Consider the following 24,423-nt stretch of genomic DNA (forward strand, 5'->3'; position numbering starts at 1 on the left):
AGACCCAGTCCTACCAGACGCTTCAGACCCAGTCCTACCAGACGCTTCAGACCCAGTCCTACCAGACGCTTCAAACCCAGTCCTACCAGACGCTTCAGACCCAGTCCTACCGGACGCTTCAGACCCAGTCCTACCAGACGCTTCAAACCCAGTCCTACCAGACGCTTCAGACCCAGTCCTACCGGACACTTCAGACCCAGTCCTACCGGACGCTTCAAACCCAGTCCTACCAGACGCTTCAGACCCAGTCCTACCAGACGCTTCAGACCCAGTCCTACCAGACGCTTCAGACCCAGTCCAACGAGACGCTTCAGACCCAGTCCTACCGGACGCTTCAGACCCAGTCCCACCGGACGCTTCAGACCCAGTCCAACCAGACGCTTCAGACCCAGTCCAACCGGACGCTTCAGACCCAGTCCCACCGGACGCTTCAGACCCAGTCCAACCAGACGCTTCAGACCCAGTCCCACCAGACGTATCAGACCCAGTCCTACCGGACGCTTCAGACCCAGTCCCACCGGACGCTTCAGACCCAGTCCAACCAGACGCTTCAGACCCAGTCCAAAGAGACGCTTCAGACCCAGTTCCACCGGACGCTTCAGACCCAGTCCAACCAGACGCTTCAGACCCAGTCCTACCAGACGCTTCAGACCCAGTCCAAAGAGACGCTTCAGACCCAGTCCAAAGAGACGCTTCAGACCCAGTTCTAACGGACGCTTCAGACCCAGTCCTACCGGACGCTTCAGACACAGTCCTACCGGACGCTTCAGACACAGTCCTACCGGACGCTTCAGACCCAGTCCTACCGGACGCTTCAGACCCAGTCCTACCGGACGCTTCAGACCCAGTCCTACCAGACGCTTCAGACCCAGTCCTACCGGACACTTCAGACCCAGTCCTACCAGACGCTTCAAACCCAGTCCTACCAGACGCTTCAGACCCAGTCCTACCAGACGCTTCAGACCCAGTCCTACCAGACGCTTCAGAAACAGTCCTACCAGACGCTTCAGACCCAGTCCAAAGAGACGCTTCAGACCCAGTTCTAACGGACGCTTCAGACCCAGTCCTACCGGACGCTTCAGACCCAGTCCTACCGGACGCTTCAGACCCAGTCCTACCGGACGCTTCAGACCCAGTCCTACCGGACGCTTCAGACCCAGTCCTACCGGACGCTTCAGACCCAGTCCTACCGGACGCTTCAGACTCAGTCCTACCATACGCTTCAGACCCAGTCCTACCAGACGCTTCAGACCCAGTCCTACCAGACGCTTCAGACCCAGTCCTACCAGACGCTTCAGACCCAGTCCAAAGAGACGCTTCAGACCCAGCCCAAAGACACGCTTCAGACCCAGTCCTACCAGACGCTTCAGACCCAGTCCTACCAGACGCTTCAGACCCAGTCCTACCAGACGCTTCAGACCCAGTCCTACCGGACACTTCAGACCCAGTCCTACCGGACGCTTCAAACCCAGTCCTACCAGACGCTTCAGACCCAGTCCTACCAGACGCTTCAGACCCAGTCCTACCAGACGCTTCAGACCCAGTCCAAAGAGACGCTTCAGACCCAGTCCTACCGGACGCTTCAGACCCAGTCCCACCGGACGCTTCAGACCCAGTCCAACCAGACGCTTCAGACCCAGTCCAACCGGACGCTTCAGACCCAGTCCCACCGGACGCTTCAGACCCAGTCCAACCAGACGCTTCAGACCCAGTCCCACCAGACGTATCAGACCCAGTCCTACCGGACGCTTCAGACCCAGTCCCACCGGACGCTTCAGACCCAGTCCAACCAGACGCTTCAGACCCAGTCCAAAGAGACGCTTCAGACCCAGTTCCACCGGACGCTTCAGACCCAGTCCAACCAGACGCTTCAGACCCAGTCCTACCGGACACTTCAGACCCAGTCCTACCAGACGCTTCAAACCCAGTCCTACCAGACGCTTCAGACCCAGTCCTACCAGACGCTTCAGACCCAGTCCTACCAGACGCTTCAGAAACAGTCCTACCAGACGCTTCAGACCCAGTCCAAAGAGACGCTTCAGACCCAGTTCTAACGGACGCTTCAGACCCAGTCCTACCGGACGCTTCAGACCCAGTCCTACCGGACGCTTCAGACCCAGTCCTACCGGACGCTTCAGACCCAGTCCTACCGGACGCTTCAGACCCAGTCCTACCGGACGCTTCAGACCCAGTCCTACCGGACGCTTCAGACTCAGTCCTACCATACGCTTCAGACCCAGTCCTACCAGACGCTTCAGACCCAGTCCTACCAGACGCTTCAGACCCAGTCCTACCAGACGCTTCAGACCCAGTCCAAAGAGACGCTTCAGACCCAGCCCAAAGACACGCTTCAGACCCAGTCCTACCAGACGCTTCAGACCCAGTCCTACCAGACGCTTCAGACCCAGTCCTACCAGACGCTTCAGACTCAGTCCTACCATACGCTTCAGACCCAGTCCTACCAGACGCTTCAGACCCAGTCCTACCAGATGCTTCGGACCCAGTCCAAAGAGACGCTTCAGACCAAGCCCAAAGACACGCTTCAGACCCAGTCCTACCAGACGCTTCAGACCCAGTCCTACCAGACGCTGCAGACCCAGTCCTACCAGACGCTGCAGACCCAGTCCTACCGGACGCTTCAGACCCAGTCCTACCAGAAGCTTCAGACCCAGTCCTACCAGAAGCTTCAGACCCAGTCCTACCAGATGCTTCAGACCCAGTCCCACCAGACGCTTTAGACCCAGTCCCACCAGACGCTTCAGACCCAGTCCTACCAGACGCTTCAGACCCAGTCCTACCAGACGCTTCAGACCCAGTCCAAAGAGACGCTTCAGACCCAGTTCTAACGGACGCTTCAGACCCAGTCCTACCGGACGCTTCAGACCCAGTCCTACCGGACGCTTCAGACCCAGTCCTACCGGACGCTTCAGACCCAGTCCTACCAGACGCTTCAGACTCAGTCCTACCATACGCTTCAGACCCAGTCCTACCAGACGCTTCAGACCCAGTCCTACCAGACGCTTCAGACCCAGTCCAAAGAGACGCTTCAGACCCAGCCCAAAGACACGCTTCAGACCCAGTCCTACCAGACGCTTCAGACCCAGTCCTACCAGACGCTTCAGACCCAGTTCTAACGGACGCTTCAGACCCAGTCCTACCGGACGCTTCAGACCCAGTCCTACCGGACGCTTCAGACCCAGTCCTACCGGACGCTTCAGACCCAGTCCTACCAGACGCTTCAGACTCAGTCCTACCATACGCTTCAGACCCAGTCCTACCAGACGCTTCAGACCCAGTCCTACCAGACGCTTCAGACCCAGTCCAAAGAGACGCTTCAGACCCAGCCCAAAGACACGCTTCAGACCCAGTCCTACCAGACGCTTCAGACCCAGTCCTACCAGACGCTTCAGACCCAGTCCTACCGGACGCTTCAGACCCAGTCCTACCAGACGCTTCAGACCCAGTCCTACCAGACGCTTCAGACCCAGTCCTACCAGACGCTTCAGACCCAGTCCTACCGGACGCTTCAGACCCAGTCCTACCAGACGCTTCAGACCCAGTCCTACCGGACGCTTCAGACCCAGTCCTACTGGACGCTTCAGACCCAGTCCCACCAGACGCTTCAGACCCAGTCCCACCAGACGCTTCAGACCCAGTCCTACCGGACGCTTCAGACCCAGTCCTACCAGACGCTTCAGACCCAGTCCTACCAGACGCTTCAGACCCAGTCCTACCAGACGCTTCAGACCCAGTCCTACCGGACGCTTCAGACCCAGTCCAAAGAGACGCTTCAGACCCAGTTCTACCAGACGCTTCAGACTCAGTCCTACCAGACGCTTCAGACCAAGTCCTACCAGACGCTTCAGACCCAGTCCAAAGAGACGCTTCAGACCCAGTCCTACTGGACGCTTCAGACCCAGTCCTACCGGATGCTTCAGACCCAGTCCAAAGAGACGCTTCAGACCCAGTCCTACCAGACGCTTCAGACCCAGTCCAAAGAGACGCTTCAGACCCAGTCCAAAGAGACGCTTCAGACCCAGTCCAAAGAGACGCTTCAGACCCAGTCCAAAGAGACGCTTCAGACCCAGTCCAAAGAGACGCTTCAGACCCAGTCCAAAGAGACGCTTCAGACCCAGTCCAAAGAGACGCTTCAGACCCAGTCCTACCGGACGCTTCAGACCCAGTCCTACCGGACGCTTCAGACCCAGTCCAAAGAGACGCTTCAGACCCAGTCCAAAGAGACGCTTCAGACCCAGGCCTACCAGACGCTTCAGACCCAGTCCTACCAGACGCTTCAGACCCAGTCCTACCAGACGCTTCAGACCCAGTCCTACCAGACGCTTCAGACCCAGTCCTACCAGACGCTTCAGACCCAGTCCTACCAGACGCTTCAGACCCAGTCCTACCGGACGCTTCAGACCCAGTCCAAAGAGACGCTTCAGACCCAGTCCAAAGAGACGCTTCAGACCCAGTCCTACCAGACGCTTCAGACCCAGTCCTACCAGACGCTTCAGACCCAGTCCTACCAGACGCTTCAGACCCAGTCCTACCGGACGCTTCAGACCCAGTTCTAACGGACGCTTCAGACCCAGTCCTACCAGACGCTTCAGACCCAGTCCTACCAGACGCTTCAGACCCAGTCCTACCGGACGCTTCAGACCCAGTCCTACCGGACGCTTCAGACCCAGTCCTACCGGACGCTTCAGACCCAGTCCTACCAGACGCTTCAGACCCAGTCCTACCGGACACTTCAGACCCAGTCCTACCGGACGCTTCAAACCCAGTCCTACCAGACGCTTCAGACCCAGTCCTACCAGACGCTTCAGACCCAGTCCTACCAGACGCTTCAGACCCAGTCCTACCAGACGCTTCAGACCCAGTCCTACCGGACGCTTCAGACCCAGTCCAAAGAGACGCTTCAGACCCAGTTCTACCAGACGCTTCAGACTCAGTCCTACCAGACGCTTCGGACCAAGTCCTACCAGACGCTTCAGACCCAGTCCAAAGAGACGCTTCAGACCCAGTCCTACTGGACGCTTCAGACCCAGTCCTACCGGATGCTTCAGACCCAGTCCAAAGAGACGCTTCAGACCCAGTCCAAAGAGACGCTTCAGACCCAGTCCTACCAGACGCTTCAGACCCAGTCCAAAGAGACGCTTCAGACCCAGTCCAAAGAGACGCTTCAGACCCAGTCCAAAGAGACGCTTCAGACCCAGTCCAAAGAGACGCTTCAGACCCAGTCCAAAGAGACGCTTCAGACCCAGTCCAAAGAGACGCTTCAGACCCAGTCCAAAGAGACGCTTCAGACCCAGTCCAAAGAGACGCTTCAGACCCAGTCCTACCGGACGCTTCAGACCCAGTCCAAAGAGACGCTTCAGACCCAGTCCAAAGAGACGCTTCAGACCCAGGCCTACCAGACGCTTCAGACCCAGTCCAAAGAGACGCTTCAGACCCAGTCCTACCAGACGCTTCAGACCCAGTCCTACCAGACGCTTCAGACCCAGTCCTACCAGACGCTTCAGACCCAGTCCAAAGAGACGCTTCAGACCCAGTCCAAAGAGACGCTTCAGACCCAGTCCTACCAGACGCTTCAGACCCAGTCCTACCAGACGCTTCAGACCCAGTCCTACCAGACGCTTCAGACCCAGTCCTACCGGACGCTTCAGACCCAGTTCTAACGGACGCTTCAGACCCAGTCCTACCAGACGCTTCAGACCCAGTCCTACCAGACGCTTCAGACCCAGTCCTACCAGACGCTTCAGACCCAGTCCTACCAGACGCTTCAGACCCAGTCCTACCGGACGCTTCAGACCCAGTTCTACCGGACGCTTCAGACCCAGTCCTACCGGACGCTTCAGACCCAGTCCTACCAGACGCTTCAGACCCAGTCCTACCGGACACTTCAGACCCAGTCCTACCGGACGCTTCAAACCCAGTCCTACCAGACGCTTCAGACCCAGTCCTACCAGATGCTTCAGACCCAGTCCTACCAGACGCTTCAGACCCAGTCCTACCAGACGCTTCAGACCCAGTCCTACCAGACGCTTCAGACCCAGTCCAAAGAGACGCTTCAGACCCAGTCCTACCGGACGCTTCAGACCCAGTCCTACCGGACGCTTCAGACCCAGTTCCACCGGACGCTTCAGACCCAGTCCAACCAGACGCTTCAGACCCAGTCCCACCAGACGCTTCAGACCCAGTCCTACCGGACGCTTCAGACCCAGTCCCACCGGACGCTTCAGACCCAGTCCAAAGAGACGCTTCAGACCCAGTCCAAAGAGACGCTTCAGACCCAGGCCTACCAGACGCTTCAGACCCAGTCCTACCAGACGCTTCAGACCCAGTCCTACCAGACGCTTCAGACCCAGTCCTACCAGACGCTTCAGACCCAGTCCTACCAGACGCTTCAGACCCAGTCCTACCAGACGCTTCAGACCCAGTCCTACCGGACGCTTCAGACCCAGTCCAAAGAGACGCTTCAGACCCAGTCCAAAGAGACGCTTCAGACCCAGTCCTACCAGACGCTTCAGACCCAGTCCTACCAGACGCTTCAGACCCAGTCCTACCAGACGCTTCAGACCCAGTCCTACCGGACGCTTCAGACCCAGTTCTAACGGACGCTTCAGACCCAGTCCTACCAGACGCTTCAGACCCAGTCCTACCAGACGCTTCAGACCCAGTCCTACCGGACGCTTCAGACCCAGTCCTACCGGACGCTTCAGACCCAGTCCTACCGGACGCTTCAGACCCAGTCCTACCAGACGCTTCAGACCCAGTCCTACCGGACACTTCAGACCCAGTCCTACCGGACGCTTCAAACCCAGTCCTACCAGACGCTTCAGACCCAGTCCTACCAGACGCTTCAGACCCAGTCCTACCAGACGCTTCAGACCCAGTCCTACCAGACGCTTCAGACCCAGTCCTACCGGACGCTTCAGACCCAGTCCAAAGAGACGCTTCAGACCCAGTTCTACCAGACGCTTCAGACTCAGTCCTACCAGACGCTTCGGACCAAGTCCTACCAGACGCTTCAGACCCAGTCCAAAGAGACGCTTCAGACCCAGTCCTACTGGACGCTTCAGACCCAGTCCTACCGGATGCTTCAGACCCAGTCCAAAGAGACGCTTCAGACCCAGTCCAAAGAGACGCTTCAGACCCAGTCCTACCAGACGCTTCAGACCCAGTCCAAAGAGACGCTTCAGACCCAGTCCAAAGAGACGCTTCAGACCCAGTCCAAAGAGACGCTTCAGACCCAGTCCAAAGAGACGCTTCAGACCCAGTCCAAAGAGACGCTTCAGACCCAGTCCAAAGAGACGCTTCAGACCCAGTCCAAAGAGACGCTTCAGACCCAGTCCTACCGGACGCTTCAGACCCAGTCCAAAGAGACGCTTCAGACCCAGTCCAAAGAGACGCTTCAGACCCAGTCCAAAGAGACGCTTCAGACCCAGTCCTACCAGACGCTTCAGACCCAGTCCTACCAGACGCTTCAGACCCAGTCCTACCAGACGCTTCAGACCCAGTCCTACCAGACGCTTCAGACCCAGTCCTACCAGACGCTTCAGACCCAGTCCTACCGGACGCTTCAGACCCAGTCCAAAGAGACGCTTCAGACCCAGTCCTACCAGACGCTTCAGACCCAGTCCTACCAGACGCTTCAGACCCAGTCCTACCAGACGCTTCAGACCCAGTCCTACCAGACGCTTCAGACCCAGTCCTACCAGACGCTTCAGACCCAGTCCTACCGGACGCTTCAGACCCAGTTCTAACGGACGCTTCAGACCCAGTCCTACCAGACGCTTCAGACCCAGTCCTACCAGACGCTTCAGACCCAGTCCTACCGGACGCTTCAGACCCAGTTCTACCGGACGCTTCAGACCCAGTCCTACCGGACGCTTCAGACCCAGTCCTACCAGACGCTTCAGACCCAGTCCTACCGGACACTTCAGACCCAGTCCTACCGGACGCTTCAAACCCAGTCCTACCAGACGCTTCAGACCCAGTCCCACCAGACGCTTCAGACCCAGTCCCACCAGACGCTTCAGACCCAGTCCTACCGGACGCTTCAGACCCAGTCCCACCGGACGCTTCAGACCCAGTCCTACCGGACGCTTCAGACCCAGTCCTACCAGACGCTTCAGACCCAGTCCTACCAGACGCTTCAGACCCAGTCCTACCAGACGCTTCAGACCCAGTCCAAAGAGACGCTTCAGACCCAGTTCTAACGGACGCTTCAGACCCAGTCCTACCGGACGCTTCAGACCCAGTCCTACCGGACGCTTCAGACCCAGTCCTACCGGACGCTTCAGACCCAGTCCTACCGGACGCTTCAGACCCAGTCCTACCGGACGCTTCAGACCCAGTCCTACCGGACGCTTCAGACCCAGTCCTACCGGACGCTTCAGACTCAGTCCTACCACACGCTTCAGACCCAGTCCTACCAGACGCTTCAGACCCAGTCCTACCAGACGCTTCAGACCCAGTCCAAAGAGACGCTTCAGACCCAGCCCAAAGACACGCTTCAGACCCAGTCCTACCGGACGCTTCAGACCCAGTCCTACCAGACGCTTCAGACCCAGTCCTACCGGACACTTCAGACCCAGTCCTACCGGACGCTTCAAACCCAGTCCCACCAGACGCTTCAGACCCAGTCCTACCAGACGCTTCAGACCCAGTCCTACCAGACGCTTCAGACCCAGTCCAAAGAGACGCTTCAGACCCAGTCCTACCAGACGCTGCAGACCCAGTCCTACCGGACGCTTCAGACCCAGTCCTACCGGACGCTTCAGACCCAGTCCTACCAGAAGCTTCAGACCCAGTCCTACCAGATGCTTCAGACCCAGTCCTACCAGACGCTTCAGACCCAGTCCTACCAGACGCTTCAGACCCAGTCCTACCAGACGCTTCAGACCCAGTCCTACCAGACGCTTCAGACCCAGTCCTACCAGACGCTTCAGACCCAGTCCAAAGAGACGCTTCAGACCCAGCCCAAAGACACGCTTCAGACCCAGTCCTACCAGACGCTTCAGACCCAGTCCTACCAGACGCTTCAGACCCAGTCCTACCAGACGCTTCAGACCCAGTCCTACCAGACGCTTCAGACCCAGTCCTACCGGACGCTTCAGACCCAGTCCTACCAGACGCTTCAGACCCAGTCCTACCGGACGCTTCAGACCCAGTCCTACTGGACGCTCCAGACCCAGTCCAAAGAGACGCTTCAGACCCAGTCCTACCGGACGCTTCAGACCCAGTCCCACCAGACGCTTCAGACCCAGTCCTACCGGACGCTTCAGACCCAGTCCTACCAGACGCTTCAGACCCAGTCCTACCAGACGCTTCAGACCCAGTCCTACCAGACGCTTCAGACCCAGTCCTACCAGACGCTTCAGACCCAGTCCTACCGGACGCTTCAGACCCAGTCCAAAGAGACGCTTCAGACCCAGTTCTACCAGACGCTTCAGACTCAGTCCTACCAGACGCTTCAGACCAAGTCCTACCAGACGCTTCAGACCCAGTCCAAAGAGACGCTTCAGACCCAGTCCTACTGGACGCTTCAGACCCAGTCCTACCGGATGCTTCAGACCCAGTCCAAAGAGACGCTTCAGACCCAGTCCTACCAGACGCTTCAGACCCAGTCCAAAGAGACGCTTCAGACCCAGTCCAAAGAGACGCTTCAGACCCAGTCCAAAGAGACGCTTCAGACCCAGTCCAAAGAGACGCTTCAGACCCAGTCCTACCAGACGCTTCAGACCCAGTCCTACCGGACGCTTCAGACCCAGTCCAAAGAGACGCTTCAGACCCAGTCCAAAGAGACGCTTCAGACCCAGTCCTACCAGACGCTTCAGACCCAGTCCTACCAGACGCTTCAGACCCAGTCCTACCAGACGCTTCAGACCCAGTCCTACCGGACGCTTCAGACCCAGTTCTAACGGACGCTTCAGACCCAGTCCTACCAGACGCTTCAGACCCAGTCCTACCAGACGCTTCAGACCCAGTCCTACCGGACGCTTCAGACCCAGTTCTACCGGACGCTTCAGACCCAGTCCTACCGGACGCTTCAGACCCAGTCCTACCAGACGCTTCAGACCCAGTCCTACCGGACACTTCAGACCCAGTCCTACCGGACGCTTCAAACCCAGTCCTACCAGACGCTTCAGACCCAGTCCCACCAGACGCTTCAGACCCAGTCCCACCAGACGCTTCAGACCCAGTCCTACCGGACGCTTCAGACCCAGTCCCACCGGACGCTTCAGACCCAGTCCTACCGGACGCTTCAGACCCAGTCCTACCAGACGCTTCAGACCCAGTCCTACCAGACGCTTCAGACCCAGTCCTACCAGACGCTTCAGACCCAGTCCAAAGAGACGCTTCAGACCCAGTTCTAACGGACGCTTCAGACCCAGTCCTACCGGACGCTTCAGACCCAGTCCTACCGGACGCTTCAGACCCAGTCCTACCGGACGCTTCAGACCCAGTCCTACCGGACGCTTCAGACCCAGTCCTACCGGACGCTTCAGACCCAGTCCTACCGGACGCTTCAGACCCAGTCCTACCGGACGCTTCAGACTCAGTCCTACCACACGCTTCAGACCCAGTCCTACCAGACGCTTCAGACCCAGTCCTACCAGACGCTTCAGACCCAGTCCAAAGAGACGCTTCAGACCCAGCCCAAAGACACGCTTCAGACCCAGTCCTACCGGACGCTTCAGACCCAGTCCTACCAGACGCTTCAGACCCAGTCCTACCGGACACTTCAGACCCAGTCCTACCGGACGCTTCAAACCCAGTCCCACCAGACGCTTCAGACCCAGTCCTACCAGACGCTTCAGACCCAGTCCTACCAGACGCTTCAGACCCAGTCCAAAGAGACGCTTCAGACCCAGTCCTACCAGACGCTGCAGACCCAGTCCTACCGGACGCTTCAGACCCAGTCCTACCGGACGCTTCAGACCCAGTCCTACCAGAAGCTTCAGACCCAGTCCTACCAGATGCTTCAGACCCAGTCCTACCAGACGCTTCAGACCCAGTCCTACCAGACGCTTCAGACCCAGTCCTACCAGACGCTTCAGACCCAGTCCTACCAGACGCTTCAGACCCAGTCCTACCAGACGCTTCAGACCCAGTCCAAAGAGACGCTTCAGACCCAGCCCAAAGACACGCTTCAGACCCAGTCCTACCAGACGCTTCAGACCCAGTCCTACCAGACGCTTCAGACCCAGTCCTACCAGACGCTTCAGACCCAGTCCTACCAGACGCTTCAGACCCAGTCCTACCGGACGCTTCAGACCCAGTCCTACCAGACGCTTCAGACCCAGTCCTACCGGACGCTTCAGACCCAGTCCTACTGGACGCTCCAGACCCAGTCCAAAGAGACGCTTTAGACCCAGTCCTACCGGACGCTTCAGACCCAGTCCCACCAGACGCTTCAGACCCAGTCCTACCGGACGCTTCAGACCCAGTCCTACCAGACGCTTCAGACCCAGTCCTACCAGACGCTTCAGACCCAGTCCTACCAGACGCTTCAGACCCAGTCCTACCAGACGCTTCAGACCCAGTCCTACCGGACGCTTCAGACCCAGTCCAAAGAGACGCTTCAGACCCAGTTCTACCAGACGCTTCAGACTCAGTCCTACCAGACGCTTCAGACCAAGTCCTACCAGACGCTTCAGACCCAGTCCAAAGAGACGCTTCAGACCCAGTCCTACTGGACGCTTCAGACCCAGTCCTACCGGATGCTTCAGACCCAGTCCAAAGAGACGCTTCAGACCCAGTCCTACCAGACGCTTCAGACCCAGTCCAAAGAGACGCTTCAGACCCAGTCCTAAGAGACGCTTCAGACCCAGTCCAAAGAGACGCTTCAGACCCAGTCCAAAGAGACGCTTCAGACCCAGTCCAAAGAGACGCTTCAGACCCAGTCCTACCGGACGCTTCAGACCCAGTCCAAAGAGACGCTTCAGACCCAGTCCAAAGAGACGCTTCAGACCCAGTCCTACCAGACGCTTCAGACCCAGTCCAAAGAGACGCTTCAGACCCAGTCCTACCAGACGCTTCAGACCCAGTCCTACCAGACGCTTCAGACCCAGTCCAAAGAGACGCTTCAGACCCAGTCCAAAGAGACGCTTCAGACCCAGTTCTAATGGACGCTTCAGACCCAGTCCTACCGGACGCTTCAGACCCAGTCCTACCGGACGCTTCAGACCCAGTCCAAAGAGACGCTTCAGACCCAGTCCAAAGAGACGCTTCAGACCCAGTCCAAAGAGACGCTTCAGACCCAGTCCTACCAGACGCTTCAGACCCAGTCCAAAGAGACGCTTCAGACCCAGTCCAAAGAGACGCTTCAGACCCAGTTCTAACGGACGCTTCAGACCCAGTCCTACCGGACGCTTCAGACCCAGTCCTACCAGACGCTTCAGACCCAGTCCTACCAGACGCTTCAGACCCAGTCCTACCGGACGCTTCAGACCCAGTCCTACCAGACGCTTCAGACCCAGTCCTACCAGACGCTTCAGACCCAGTCCTACCAGACGCTTCAGACCCAGTCCTACCGGACGCTTCAGACCCAGTCCTACCAGACGCTTCAGACCCAGTCCAAAGAGACGCTTCAGACCCAGTCCTACCAGACGCTTCAGACCCAGTCCTACCGGACGCTTCAGACCCAGTCCTACCGGACGCTTCAGACCCAGTCCTACCGGACGCTTCAGACCCAGTCCTACTGGACGCTTCAGACCCAGTCCAAAGAGACGCTTCAGACCCAGTCCTACCAGACGCTTCAGACCCAGTCCTACCAGACGCTTCAGACCCAGTCCAAAGAGACGCTTCAGACCCAGTTCTAACGGACGCTTCAGACCCAGTCCTACCGGACGCTTCAGACCCAGTCCTACCGGACGCTTCAGACCCAGTCCTACCAGACGCTTCAGACCCAGTCCTACCAGACGCTTCAGACCCAGTCCAAAGAGACGTTTCAGACCCAGTCCAAAGAGACGTTTCAGACCCAGTCCAAAGAGACGTTTCAGACCCAGTCCTACCAGACGCTTCAGACCCAGTCCTACCAGACGCTTCAGACCCAGTCCTACCAGACGCTTCAGACCCAGTCCTACCAGACGCTTCAGACCCAGTCCTACCAGACGCTTCAGACCCAGTCCAAAGAGACGCTTCAGACCCAGTTCTAACGGACGCTTCAGACCCAGTCCTACCGGACGCTTCAGACCCAGTCCTACCGGACGCTTCAGACCCAGTCCTACCGGACGCTTCAGACCCAGTCCAAAGAGACGCTTCAGACCCAGTCCTACCAGACGCTTCAGACCCAGTCCTACCGGACGCTTCAGACCGAGACCAAAGAGACGCTTCAGACCCAGTCCAACGGGACGCTTCAGTAATGTACTGTTGCTACACGTAGCTCTACCAGAACCGGACAAGAAGAAGACGTAAAGCAGCAGCTGCTCATTGGTCACAGCCAGAAAGACTTTGGAGTTTTAACATCTCAGCGCTGAAGACACCCCCCCACTTTTAATCCATGAGTGTAGCAGCATTTTGGGTCTCAGTACAAAGCGAACGGTCACTGAGTGGCAGCCAAGACACGTCAACATGTAAGAACTGTAAGGAAACAGGACAGGAGCTCCCAGCTCTCTGGACCAACACAGGACCTCTCTGCAACACACTCATTCTGTGTGGAAGGAAGTCTGTCTGTTCAGTCATATATGCTTTTAAAGAGGAAATCTTGTGTTCCAGTGCTTGGAGTATCATGATCGTGAACCTCATACGGTGTCTCATCTCGTCAGCTGAGTGCATCGTCACCCCTGTCAGAAGAATTCATCTGAGGAAAGATCTACAAAGAACGAAGTGACTGTTTTAGCTTTCAGTTATCTCACAACTACTCTGCTGATCACTGGGACAAAGGGTTAGAAGGGTTAACATTAGCTCCAGTTACCTCAAGAGTAACACATGACAGGAAATACTTAACGTCAGTTACAAGAACAACCAATTCAAATGCTCTTAAAATATTTTTATCAGCTTTGCTACTGCAGCTCCAGTCAACTGGGCTGGGATTACTTGACATGTGGAGTAACTGTAATGACAGCAGTTAAAGGGCTGTGTGTGTGTGTGTGTGTGTGTCCTCACAGCCATCCTCTGCTTCTCTCCTCCACTCAGCACGTCCATCCAGTCCTGGACCATGTCCCAGCTGCCCTCCCTGTCCAGGATGTGACCCAGCTGAACGTTGTCCAGGTACTCTTTCAACACCTGGACAGAGTCGGGCCATCAGTGGAGGTCTGTGTGTGTGTGTGTGTGTGTGTGTGTGTGTGTGTTACCTGGTCAGATATGCCTTTCCTCTTTTGGTCTTCATAGGTATCAGGATAGATGACTTGGTCCCTCAGAGTTCCCAGAGTCATGTAAGGTCTCTGAAGAACACACACACACACACACACACACACACACACACACACACACACACACACACACACACACACACGATCCAATAATGTTGCTCTCATTGTTTATTCAGAAGGAGTCACTTTTCAGAGGCAGTGTGCAGTGTGCAGTACAGCGTGTGGCATGCAGTGTAGTGTGCAGTACGGTGTGTCGTGCAGTGCAGTGCGCAGTGCGGCATGCAGTACGGCGTGCAGCACTGTGTGCAGTATGGTGCGGTGCGGCGTGTGGTGTGCAGTGTAGCGTGCAGTGTGGCGGCGTGCGGTGAGGTGTGCAGTACATGTGGTGCGGCATGTGGTGTGCAGTGTAGTGTGCTGCACGGTGCGGTGTGTAGTGTGCAGTGCGGCGTGCATTTCGGTGGCCTGCGGTGTGCAGTACTGCGTGTGGTGTGCAGTACGGCATGTGGTGTGTAGTGTGTAGTACGGCGTGTGGTGCGGCGTGCGGTGCAGTGGGAAGTGCGGTGTGCAGTACGGTGTGGTGCGGCGTGTGGTGTGCAGTGCGGCAGCGTGCAGTACAGCGTGTGGCGTGCAGTGTAGTGTGCAGTGCGGCGGCGTGCGGTGTGCAGTACGGCGTGTGGTGTGCAGTGTAGCGCGGAGTGCAGCGGCGTGCGGTGAGGTGTGCAGTACGTGTGGTGCGGCATGTGGCGTGCAGTGTAGTGTGCAGTGCGGTGTGCGGTGCAGCGCGCAGTGCGGCGGCGTGCAGTACAGCGTGTGGTGTGCAGTGTAGTGTGCCGTGCGGCTTCCTTTTAGGCGGCGTGCGGTGTGCAGTATGGTGTGTGGCATGCAGTGTAGTGTGTAGTACGATGTGCAGTGCGGCGTGCAGTGCGGCAGTATGCAGTACAGGAAGCGGCGTGCAGTGTAGTGTGCAGTGCGGTGTGTGGCACGCAGTGCGGTGTGTGGCGCGCAGTGTGGTGCGGCGTGGTGCGCAGTGCGGCGTGCAGTGCAGCGGCGTGCAATGTAGTGTGAAGTGGGGCGTGCAGTGCGGCGGCGTGCAGTGTAGTGTGCGGTGCAGTGTGCAGGGCGGTGTGTGGCACGCAGTGCGGTGTGTGGCGCGCAGTGTGGTGCGGCGCGGTGCGCAGTGCGGCGTGCAGTGCAGCGGCGTGCAATGTAGTGTGAAGTGGGGCGTGCAGTGCGGCGTGCAGTGCGACGGCGTGCAGTGTAGTGTGCGGTGCAGTGTGCAGGGCGGTGTGTGCACTGTGCAGTGTGGTGTGTGCAGTGTGCAGTGCGGGGTGCGGTGTGCAGGGCGGTGTGTGCAGTGTGCAGGGCGGTGTGTGCAGTGTGCAGGGTGGTGTGTGCAGTGTGCAGTGCGGGGTGCAGTGTGCAGGGCGGTGTGTGCGGTGTGCAGGGCGGTGTGTGCAGTGTGCAGGGTGGTGTGTAGGGCGGTGTGTGCAGTGTGCAGGGCGGCGTGTGCGGTGTGCAGGGCGGTGTGTGCAGTGTGCAGGGTGGTGTGTGCAGTGTGCAGGGCGGGGTGCGGTGTGCAGGGCGGTGTGTGCAGTGTGCAGGGTGGTGTGTGCAGTGTGCAGTGCGGGGTGCAGTGTGCAGGGCGGTGTGTGCAGTCTGCAGTGCGGGGTGCAGTGTGCAGGGCGGTGTGTGCAGTGCGGCGGTCTGGATGGAGGATTGTTACCTGTGGCACGTAGAAGAGCTTCCCCCTCTCAGGTTTGGTCAGCGACCCGCCGAACAGAGGCCAGAGCTGCATCAGAACAGAAACAGACGGTGGAGCTGCATGTGCAGGGCTGACCTGAGGACCATTCACCAGTGCTACCTCACCTCTCCCAGGACTCTGAACAGGGAGCTCTTCCCACAGCCGTTGGGTCCACACACCAGGACGTTGGTACCAGAGCTCACCTTCAGCGCCAGGGGACACATCTGTTAGCGTTTGTCCACACAGGGGAAAGAGGACAGCGGTGAATGAAGCGCCGTCCTACCTCAAAGCTCAGGTCTCTGATCAGGATGTCGCCGTTCGGCGTTGCCAGGGGAGTATGCTCGAATCTGCAGAAACACAAAGAGCGGGAGAGAAGATGAGGTCAGAGGAACCCTGGACGGTCCTGGAAGGTCCCGGGCCGGGCGTCCGGCGGCTTTACTTGATGATGTTGTCTCTGTTGATGATCCGGCCGTTCCCAGGAACCAGCTTCTCTGCCGTGTCGGCGTCTAGGGTCACAGGAACAGAAGCATGAGGACAGCCGCTGGGACAGCGCCACAGCTGGACACGTCCAACCAGGGGACCAACCTCTGTCCTGCAGGGACACCATGGTCCGCTCGTACTTCCCAGCATTCAGCTCCTTCAGGACCTTCATCAGTTCAGTGATCCGGGCTGTGAATCTGTGGATACAGATCACATCAGGACCACATCAGGACCACATCAGACCACATCAGGACCACATCAGGACCACATCAGGACCACATCAGGACCACATCAGACCACAACAAAGCTCTCTTCAAGGAGTCTGGTCTTCTGCTCTCAGAGCCTCAGAACCAGGAGAACAGGCATCCAGAACCCAGAGACCAGGGCATCCTGGAGGGATAATCCCAGGCTGATCTGCTGCCAGGATGCAGGGCAAAGGTCATGTGACGCTCTTATGAATCAGGTCAAAGGTCGTCTGACGCTCTTATGCAGTAGGTCAAAGGTCATCTGTCAGTCTAATGACTCAGGGCCGTTCAGGACTCAGACTGGTGAGTCGTCAGTCGGAGACCGAGTCCTGATCCAATTCAAAGTACCCCTCTCACCAAGTGCACATGAAACACTCGGATGTAGACTGACTCCGCCCACTTTACCAAGTCTGCATGGGACCAGACTTCTATAGACTTGAGAAGCGAAATTACCCAGAATGCATTTCACAAGCCACGAGGAGGAGTAAACACAGCGGTGAGTGAAAACACTCTGAAATACTAGAGCTACTGTTTGACAGAACGTAGTTTTAAGAATACCAAGTATAATATACTAAGAAGTGAGAAACGACTTAGGTCAAAGGTCAGCTGACTTTCAGATGCAGCAGGTCAAAGGTCACATCAGTGAGTAAAGCTGAAAGACTGAGGGGAGCGGCGGCGAGGGACGGAGACTCACCCTGAGAGACGACTCATCTCCCTGCCAGCCAGCACGATCCTGCCCAGAGCCTGGGACATCCTCAGCAGCATCCTGCCGCTCTGGTAGTAATCCTACACACACACACACACACACACACACACAGAGTCTGCTTACTGGTCTCACGGCATCATTAAAGAACTGCAGTGGGTTCCTGGGTAAACCCGACGCCTCCCAGCTTCTATAAAGTGTTGGAGTCACTGACACGGTTCTGGTTCTGGTCCACACTGACACACAGAGGAAGCTGATCCAGAACCTGGAGGCCTCACATGGCCTCTGACCAACAAACTGAAAGCCCGACCCTCCTGCTCAGACAAAAGCTCTACTGGTTTAACATTACTGTGTGTGTGTGTGTGTGTGTGTGTGTGTGTGTGTGTGTGTGTGTGTGTGTTCTTGTATTTCTATCCTTGTCGGGGCCAAATGTCCCCACAAGGATAGCAAAACGTGGAACGACGTGCCTTGTGGGGACCTTTTTCCGGTCCTAAGTAGGAGAAACAGTGTTTTCTTGACCATGTTGTTGTTACTGAAAAAAGTAAAAGGTCAAAAACATTTCTTTAGGGTTAGGCTTTGTTGTGGTGTGGGTTAGGGTTAGGGTAAGGGTCAGGGTTAGGGGCTAGACATGAATGGGAGTCAATGGACGGTCCCCACAAGGATAGAAATACAAGACTGTGTGTGTGTGTGTGTGTGTGTGTGTGTGTTACCTCCAGCAGTTCAGAGTGTGTGCTGTGCAGGTGTCGAGGGTGTGACAGGTCTAGAAATGGCCGGCTGACCACCAGATACCCCACCACGGTGGCCACGTCTGCAGAGAGAAGCAGGACGGGTCAGGACGTCTCACAGCTCCACGTGGAGGCGGGGCTAAAGAGCCCAGCAGCAAAACACACTTCCAGCTTTAAACACTGCTGGCGTGTGACGACCCCGGTATGTCGGTATGTTTCCCTTCATTCCTGTGTTTAACATTCATCGCCACTTTCAATAATAAGTGGAGAACTCATTCATTCATTCAGTTCATTCATTCACATCGGCATCGCTCCTTCAGAGCATGGACTGTCGGGACCTTGCCAGAAAATTTTAATGTTCCAGTACAGAAGAGGGAAACACAGTTTCAGATCATTTTAATAAAATGTACCCTCCACATTTAATAATAATTCAGCTTATTAATCTGTTTGTGTGTTTTTGTTATTTTTTTTACTTTTGAGTCCCGAGTGCAGCAGTGGAATAAAGTTATTAGCAGACCGTGTCGAATAAAAGCTGCTTTTTTAAATCACCAAATATCTTAAATCACTCATGTCCACAGATTTGATAGTTTACACCAGAATAAAAACACGTTGAGCTTTGATTAAGAAAAGTTTCATTATAGTCCGCCTGTCTCTGAAGGCACGGAGTCAGCGGAAAGTTTTTTTTATTATTATTATTATTATTTTTCTTCCCCATTCTTCCATGATGGTTAATAACGGAGATTAATTAAAACACTGGGATTATTGCAGGACTGGCGGAGATGCAGATATTAGATCGGAGTTTGGGTCTGAATGGAGGGAATCCAGTTCATCCAGGAGCGACAGGATGAACCATCACTTTCTGTACAGCTGAGTTTAGAGCTCTGGCTCTTCTGTTCCACTGTCATATATAGTGAATATATTTCACAGACATATATTCATCCAGCTCTGACAGCTGAGAGGGGATTTTTTTAATCATTGGTGAGACGGAGCTGTTCATCCAATCAGGGAGCTTTATTTGGAGGGTGTGGACAGCTCTACTCGGGGCTGATCGGCGCCTCTCGGAGCTCCATACACCACAGGATTTGTGATTGGAAATATTAAACATGTTCATTATCTACGATCTCCCCTTCCGACGCCTCCCGAGAGGCTCCGACCGGAAAACATCTCTCTGAACGCACCGCACACCAGAGGAGGATCGGACCGAACTCATTTGCATACTCCCGACAATCGGCCCTTGTCGGCGTCGATCAGGAGGAGAAGATCGGGGCAAAATTCGGCCTGATTATCCTGTAGTGTGTGGAGGCCTTAAGACTCAGTCCCCTCAGACGCCTGGCTCTCATGAGGACTGGAGGAAGCAGTCATGAATCACACACACATAGACACAGACACACACACTCCGGAGTAAGTCTGACGTCCTGGACTTTCATGCACTGCTGCTTTACCGACACCTTCCACCAGATGGCAGCACGTATGCAGGCGGCTCCCTCCACAGTCAGCAGGGTCTGTTTCATGTCTCTGTGCTCATCATGACTAAGCTGTTATGATCCGGGGGAAAGTGGAGTCTGGCTGTTTGGACTTCTGTCTTCAAAACATGGTGCATAGAAATACTCATTTTCATAGAGCAACTATGGAGTTACTGCAGAGGAGCTGTGGAGAAGCTGTAGAGGAGCTGTAGAGGAGCTGTAGAGGGGGCGTAGAGCCGGCCATCAGCCACCTCTGGACCACTGAGGACGGTGTCTGTCCTCACTCTGAACATCATCTAAATGTCTCTACTCACACTTGGCTATGATGCTGTCCACAAAGCCCATGGAGAAACGGAAGAAGATGAAGCTGTGCAAGTGGTCGACCTTCAGGAACAGAGAGAACCACATTAACACTCTTGTCAAGCAGTGTGAGACTTAACCCATTCCTCTCTGGAATGCAGCAGTCATTAGGAGTGTGCGGCACTACAGGCCTTCTACAGGACTGAGTGAGACGCTTCCTCCGGTACTCGCCAGTCTCTTGAAGGTGGCGTGAATGGTCTGCTTCTCCCTCTGGTTCCCGTTGTAGAAGGCGATCTCCTCGCTGAAGAACAGCCGGCAGAAGTCAGTGTGTAGCCACGCACGCACGCGCACACGCGCACACGCACGCACGGCTCACCTGTTGGTGATGAGGCGGGAGTTGACGTAGCGGTATTCTCCCTCGTAGCGCTGCTCGGTGACCGTCATCCTGCCGATGGGCCGCCTCAGTCTGGTCAGGAACAGGCCTGAGATCAGCAGGTAGGACATCATGATGGCGGGGCCCTGGTCAGAGGACAGGAGGGGGACAGGTCCATGAACGAGCTCCATGCATCCTCTCCAGGATGGTGAGGGAGCGTTCAGAGGAATTCTCACCTGAGCGCCAATGGCACTGGTCAGCTTGAAGATGTAGAGGCCGATGTCCAGCAGAGGCTTCACAACACATCAGAACCACAGTGTTACTACAGCAGGACGCAGCCGGGGACTGCCGGTCCAGTGACCGGAGACACATTCTCTCTTCAACTTCATGACTTGACATGAGGTCTGATCACATCAGAGGTTGAACAGCAGCAGGTGGAGAAGGTTCCGGTCCAACAGGAGGAGGATGAACCCGGCTCAGCAGCTCGCTGTGGCTGAAGAACAACCTCAAGCAGGACGTGCCGGACCTCACTGGGCCATGAGCATCCAGTCAAACTGAGCAAGGCGGGGCGGCGGTCCAGTCGCTATCACAAGGTTGCTGGTTGGATTGCCCATCGTACACATCCTGAAACTGCTCCGATGGATGGAACGAGCACCGTGCAAGGCAGCAGTCTGCCTTGCAGAGGGGGGGGGGGGAATGGCATTGCTGAAGCAGTGGGAAAAGCTATTACAAGACCCATGAGTACATCGTTTGGCAATATTAAACTAAAGTCAGTGAGACTGAGTTTGTGACGGCGCTGCTGTGGTGATCATGTCTGTTCCAGGACTTCATCTGTTTCAGTCGTGGAGTTTCTCTCTTTGATCTACATAGAAGACACTGTGGACAGTTGATGCAGGAAACTACAGAAGTCCTGAAGACAGATCACTCTGGTCTCTGGTGGACTCGGTCTTTCATGGTGTGTAATCTGTCTGTCCTATTCATGTCTTTCTCTCTGTCCCCTCAACCCAACTGCAATAGCAGAAAGCTGCCACCGCTGATCCTGGTTCTGCAGGGTTCTCCTCCTCTGATCCTGGTTCTGCAGGGTTCTCCTCCTCTGATCCTGGTTCTGCAGGGTTCTCCTCCTCTGATCCTGGTTCTGCAGGGTTCTCCTCCTCTGATCCTGGTTCTGCAGGGTTCTCCTCCTCTGATCCTGGTTCTGCAGGGTTCTCCTCCTCTGATCCTGGTTCTGCAGGTTTTTCGGTCCCTCAGTGTCTCACTGCTCGAGTTGATCTGCTGGTTTTCTTTGTACAGGGTCTGGAGATGGCCGTGTTGTCGTCGGTGCTGTATAAATAAAGCTGAATTGAAGGCATCGGTTTTACCTTGCTGATGTTGGAGTAAAGATCCACGACACTGTTACAGAACTTCTCCACATCCTGAGTGAGCAGCTGGTCTGCGTTGGCTATCCGATTGTCCAGGTTGCCCATCTTGTAGTAGGTGTAACCTCTGGAGAGAGAAAGGTCATGAAAGGTCACCAGCAGGCGGCGGGGCCGGACAGAGAGCGCCGAGGTCCGAGCGGGAGCCTTACTGGAGGTACTGGTCATACAGGCTCTTCGTCAGCTTCGTCCGGAAGCGCAGCTTCAGCTCGTTGAGGCCAAACTTCAGGAAGTTGTTGACCAAGGCAATCTGGAAGGAGGACAGGCGTCACGTCGGCGCTCCAGCTGCAGGTCAGTACAGGAAACACGCTTCGATGCCACACAGCAAGACAGGAAGTGACAGACAGAGCTAGGAGCATGCAGAGGGAGCTGGTAGACAGAGGCCATGCAAACTTTACCCAGAATGCTGCAGGCATGAGAGGAATGCTGTGTGTGGACTGAGTTTTCCTGGTCTGATGTGTGAAGACACTTTGCTTCCAGGTTTTATCTCGTCTGGCCGTGGGCTGCCGGGCTCACTTTCACCGAACCCAGGCTCTTCTCATCATTACAGCACTCCCTCAGAGTAGAAACGGTTTCTATCGTTTCCAATAAGTCCTACTCTGCACTGAGGACGGTGTGAGGCTGATCGAGTGTCAGTGGAGCATGCAGTTATGGAGTTAGTTCAGAAGAAGGATCAGCTTAAGGTTAGTGGTTACTCTCATCACGGTGAGAAATCACACAGACAGGCCAGTGTTTTCCATATCAGGGCTCTGTTGCAGCTCGCTGCCCTACAGACACGTCAGACATGAGAGCAGGACGGGCGGCTCGAGGGTGGAGATGAGGAGTCACACACTTACAAGAGGCATGAATTTGACAAAGCTGAACAAGCAGATCTTGAAATCTCTGGTCGAGCGACCGATAATTGCACTGCGAACCACAACATGCAGAGAGGGACATGGTCAGTGTTATGGGGGGTCAAGGTCTCCTGGGCGGGGCTTGTTCCCTGATATGAAACAGACAGGCACTGTGAAAACCTGAAACATCCACCAGTCCTGAACTCCATGCTGGACTACTGGAGACACACTGAGGGACAGCCCGCTGGGCGAGGGACGAGACCCCGGCTCACACTGAGCTCTCCTGAGGCCTGCAGGACCACTCCGGTCCAGGAGAGACTGATCTGGTCCAGGAGAGACTGATCTGGTCCAGGAGAGACTGATCTAACTTTTAGTTCAGTTTGAAGGTTCCAGATCAGGTTGTGGAGTTTTCCCGGCGTGACGGCAGGAATCAGCCACATGTCCACTCTCGCTTTGGGACACGATGCTGATGGCTGAGCTTCTCCAGGCCTTTAGCAGGACAGCGCAGAGCTTCCCTCCCTCTGTCTGATCAGGTGTGTCTCCAGTGTCCTCCAGCAGGCTCTCAGTCTGTCAGCTTTGACTTTTGGCCCCATGACATCTGTGCAGTCGATTCGGAGATGCTGCTGGGGAGCAGCAGAGCTCCGTCTGATTATTTACGCCGCCAGCAGGTCGTGTGTGATTGGAATCGGTCGACTGAGCTCTGACGGTCCCGTCCTGGAGAGGAGACTGGAGGATATTTCAGGTGAGGGGTTTCCTGACAAACATCACATCTGTTTGTTACAGACTTGAAAGAAAATGCAGGTCTGACAGTGAAAAACCACAAACAGCACACACTCCAACACGTTAAGAACACACAGTTAGTGCTGGGTCACTTCTAGAGGGACGTGTGAGTTACCCCAGGTATGACTGATATGTAGGAACAAAAGTGCTTCTTGAACAGAGTGATGTCTCTATTGATAATGCCGCTGTGGAGAGTCAAAGTAAAGCCATCAGCTTCATCACACAGCAAAGACAACAAGACTGGTGAACCGTCCAGAGTCCAGTCACACTGGAGGACAGACGCAGGATCCCCTGGAGGCAAAGCACAGGTTATTCCACATCTTCAGCAGCACAGACAGCACCGTGTGGCCCTGCCGCAATACTCTGCCGCCGCTGCTGCTGCTCGGCCTCCCTCCACTGGAAATGTGTCTGGGCTCTACTTCCTCCTTTCTGAGCAAACTCTAAGAACATGGACACTTAGAATCAGGTGGTCTGTTTACACGAGGACTGAATAACGGGACTGGACAGGTATAATAAACTGACTGAAGGCTCCATTTCAATACGAACACACACTCTGGGACATGTGTCCCACTGAGACTGGCATGGACCAAGTGTGAAGACCTCGCTAGCCGCTGAGCCACGTCCGCAGGAAAGGACACATTCTGACAGAAGAGAGCACCCTGGACCAGAACCACCAGTCTGCTGTCAGTAAGACAGCACAGCAGGGGGGACATGCTGCTGGCCTGAAGGCCTCCTCACAGCAGGGACTTACTGGGCTGGAGGTCAGTCCGGGAACCGTCTGCAGCAGCACTGGGAGGCTTTACACCGAGTGCAGTTATCAAGAACTTACACCATCTAGATAAGATATGAGAGTCCAGGACTCTCCCCGGTCCTGGACCAGGCTCCTCAGAGAGTCCAGGACTCTCCCCGGTCCTGGACCAGGCTCCTTTAGAGAGTCCAGGACTCTCCCCGGTCCTGGACCAGGCTCCTCAGAGAGTTCAGGACTCTCCCCGGTCCTGGACCAGGCTCCTCAGAGAGTTCAGGACTCTCCCCGGTCCTGGACCAGGC

At 56.0% G+C, this 24,423-nt stretch overlaps 1 protein-coding gene across 2 annotated transcripts in view; it reads right to left on the reverse strand.

The window, feature by feature from the left end:
• Positions 1–24,423, reverse strand: part of abcd3a (ATP-binding cassette, sub-family D (ALD), member 3a) — a 32,535-nt gene that overhangs the window by 1,507 nt on the left and 6,605 nt on the right. The window contains exons 5-20 of one of the 2 annotated variants that reach the window (XM_030099840.1): positions 22,600–22,669; positions 21,916–22,013; positions 21,710–21,833; positions 20,588–20,644; positions 20,355–20,497; positions 20,210–20,279; positions 19,993–20,062; positions 18,201–18,298; positions 17,482–17,573; positions 16,648–16,739; positions 16,502–16,568; positions 16,346–16,409; positions 16,188–16,265; positions 16,045–16,110; positions 14,304–14,393; positions 14,116–14,235 (exon numbers count right to left, since the gene is read on the reverse strand). In XM_030099840.1, the coding sequence (XP_029955700.1) occupies positions 14,116–14,235; positions 14,304–14,393; positions 16,045–16,110; positions 16,188–16,265; positions 16,346–16,409; positions 16,502–16,568; positions 16,648–16,739; positions 17,482–17,573; positions 18,201–18,298; positions 19,993–20,062; positions 20,210–20,279; positions 20,355–20,497; positions 20,588–20,644; positions 21,710–21,833; positions 21,916–22,013; positions 22,600–22,669 (1,399 nt within the window). Of the gene's footprint in view, positions 1–14,115; positions 14,236–14,303; positions 14,394–16,044; positions 16,111–16,187; positions 16,266–16,345; positions 16,410–16,501; positions 16,569–16,647; positions 16,740–17,481; positions 17,574–18,200; positions 18,299–19,992; positions 20,063–20,209; positions 20,280–20,354; positions 20,498–20,587; positions 20,645–21,709; positions 21,834–21,915; positions 22,014–22,599; positions 22,670–23,491; positions 23,562–24,423 lie in introns of both variants that reach the window. The other variant, XM_030099841.1, reaches the window with a different exon arrangement.

Source organism: Salarias fasciatus, chromosome 9 (genome assembly GCF_902148845.1).
Source record: "Salarias fasciatus chromosome 9, fSalaFa1.1, whole genome shotgun sequence".
Lineage (NCBI taxonomy): Eukaryota > Metazoa > Chordata > Actinopteri > Blenniiformes > Blenniidae > Salarias > Salarias fasciatus.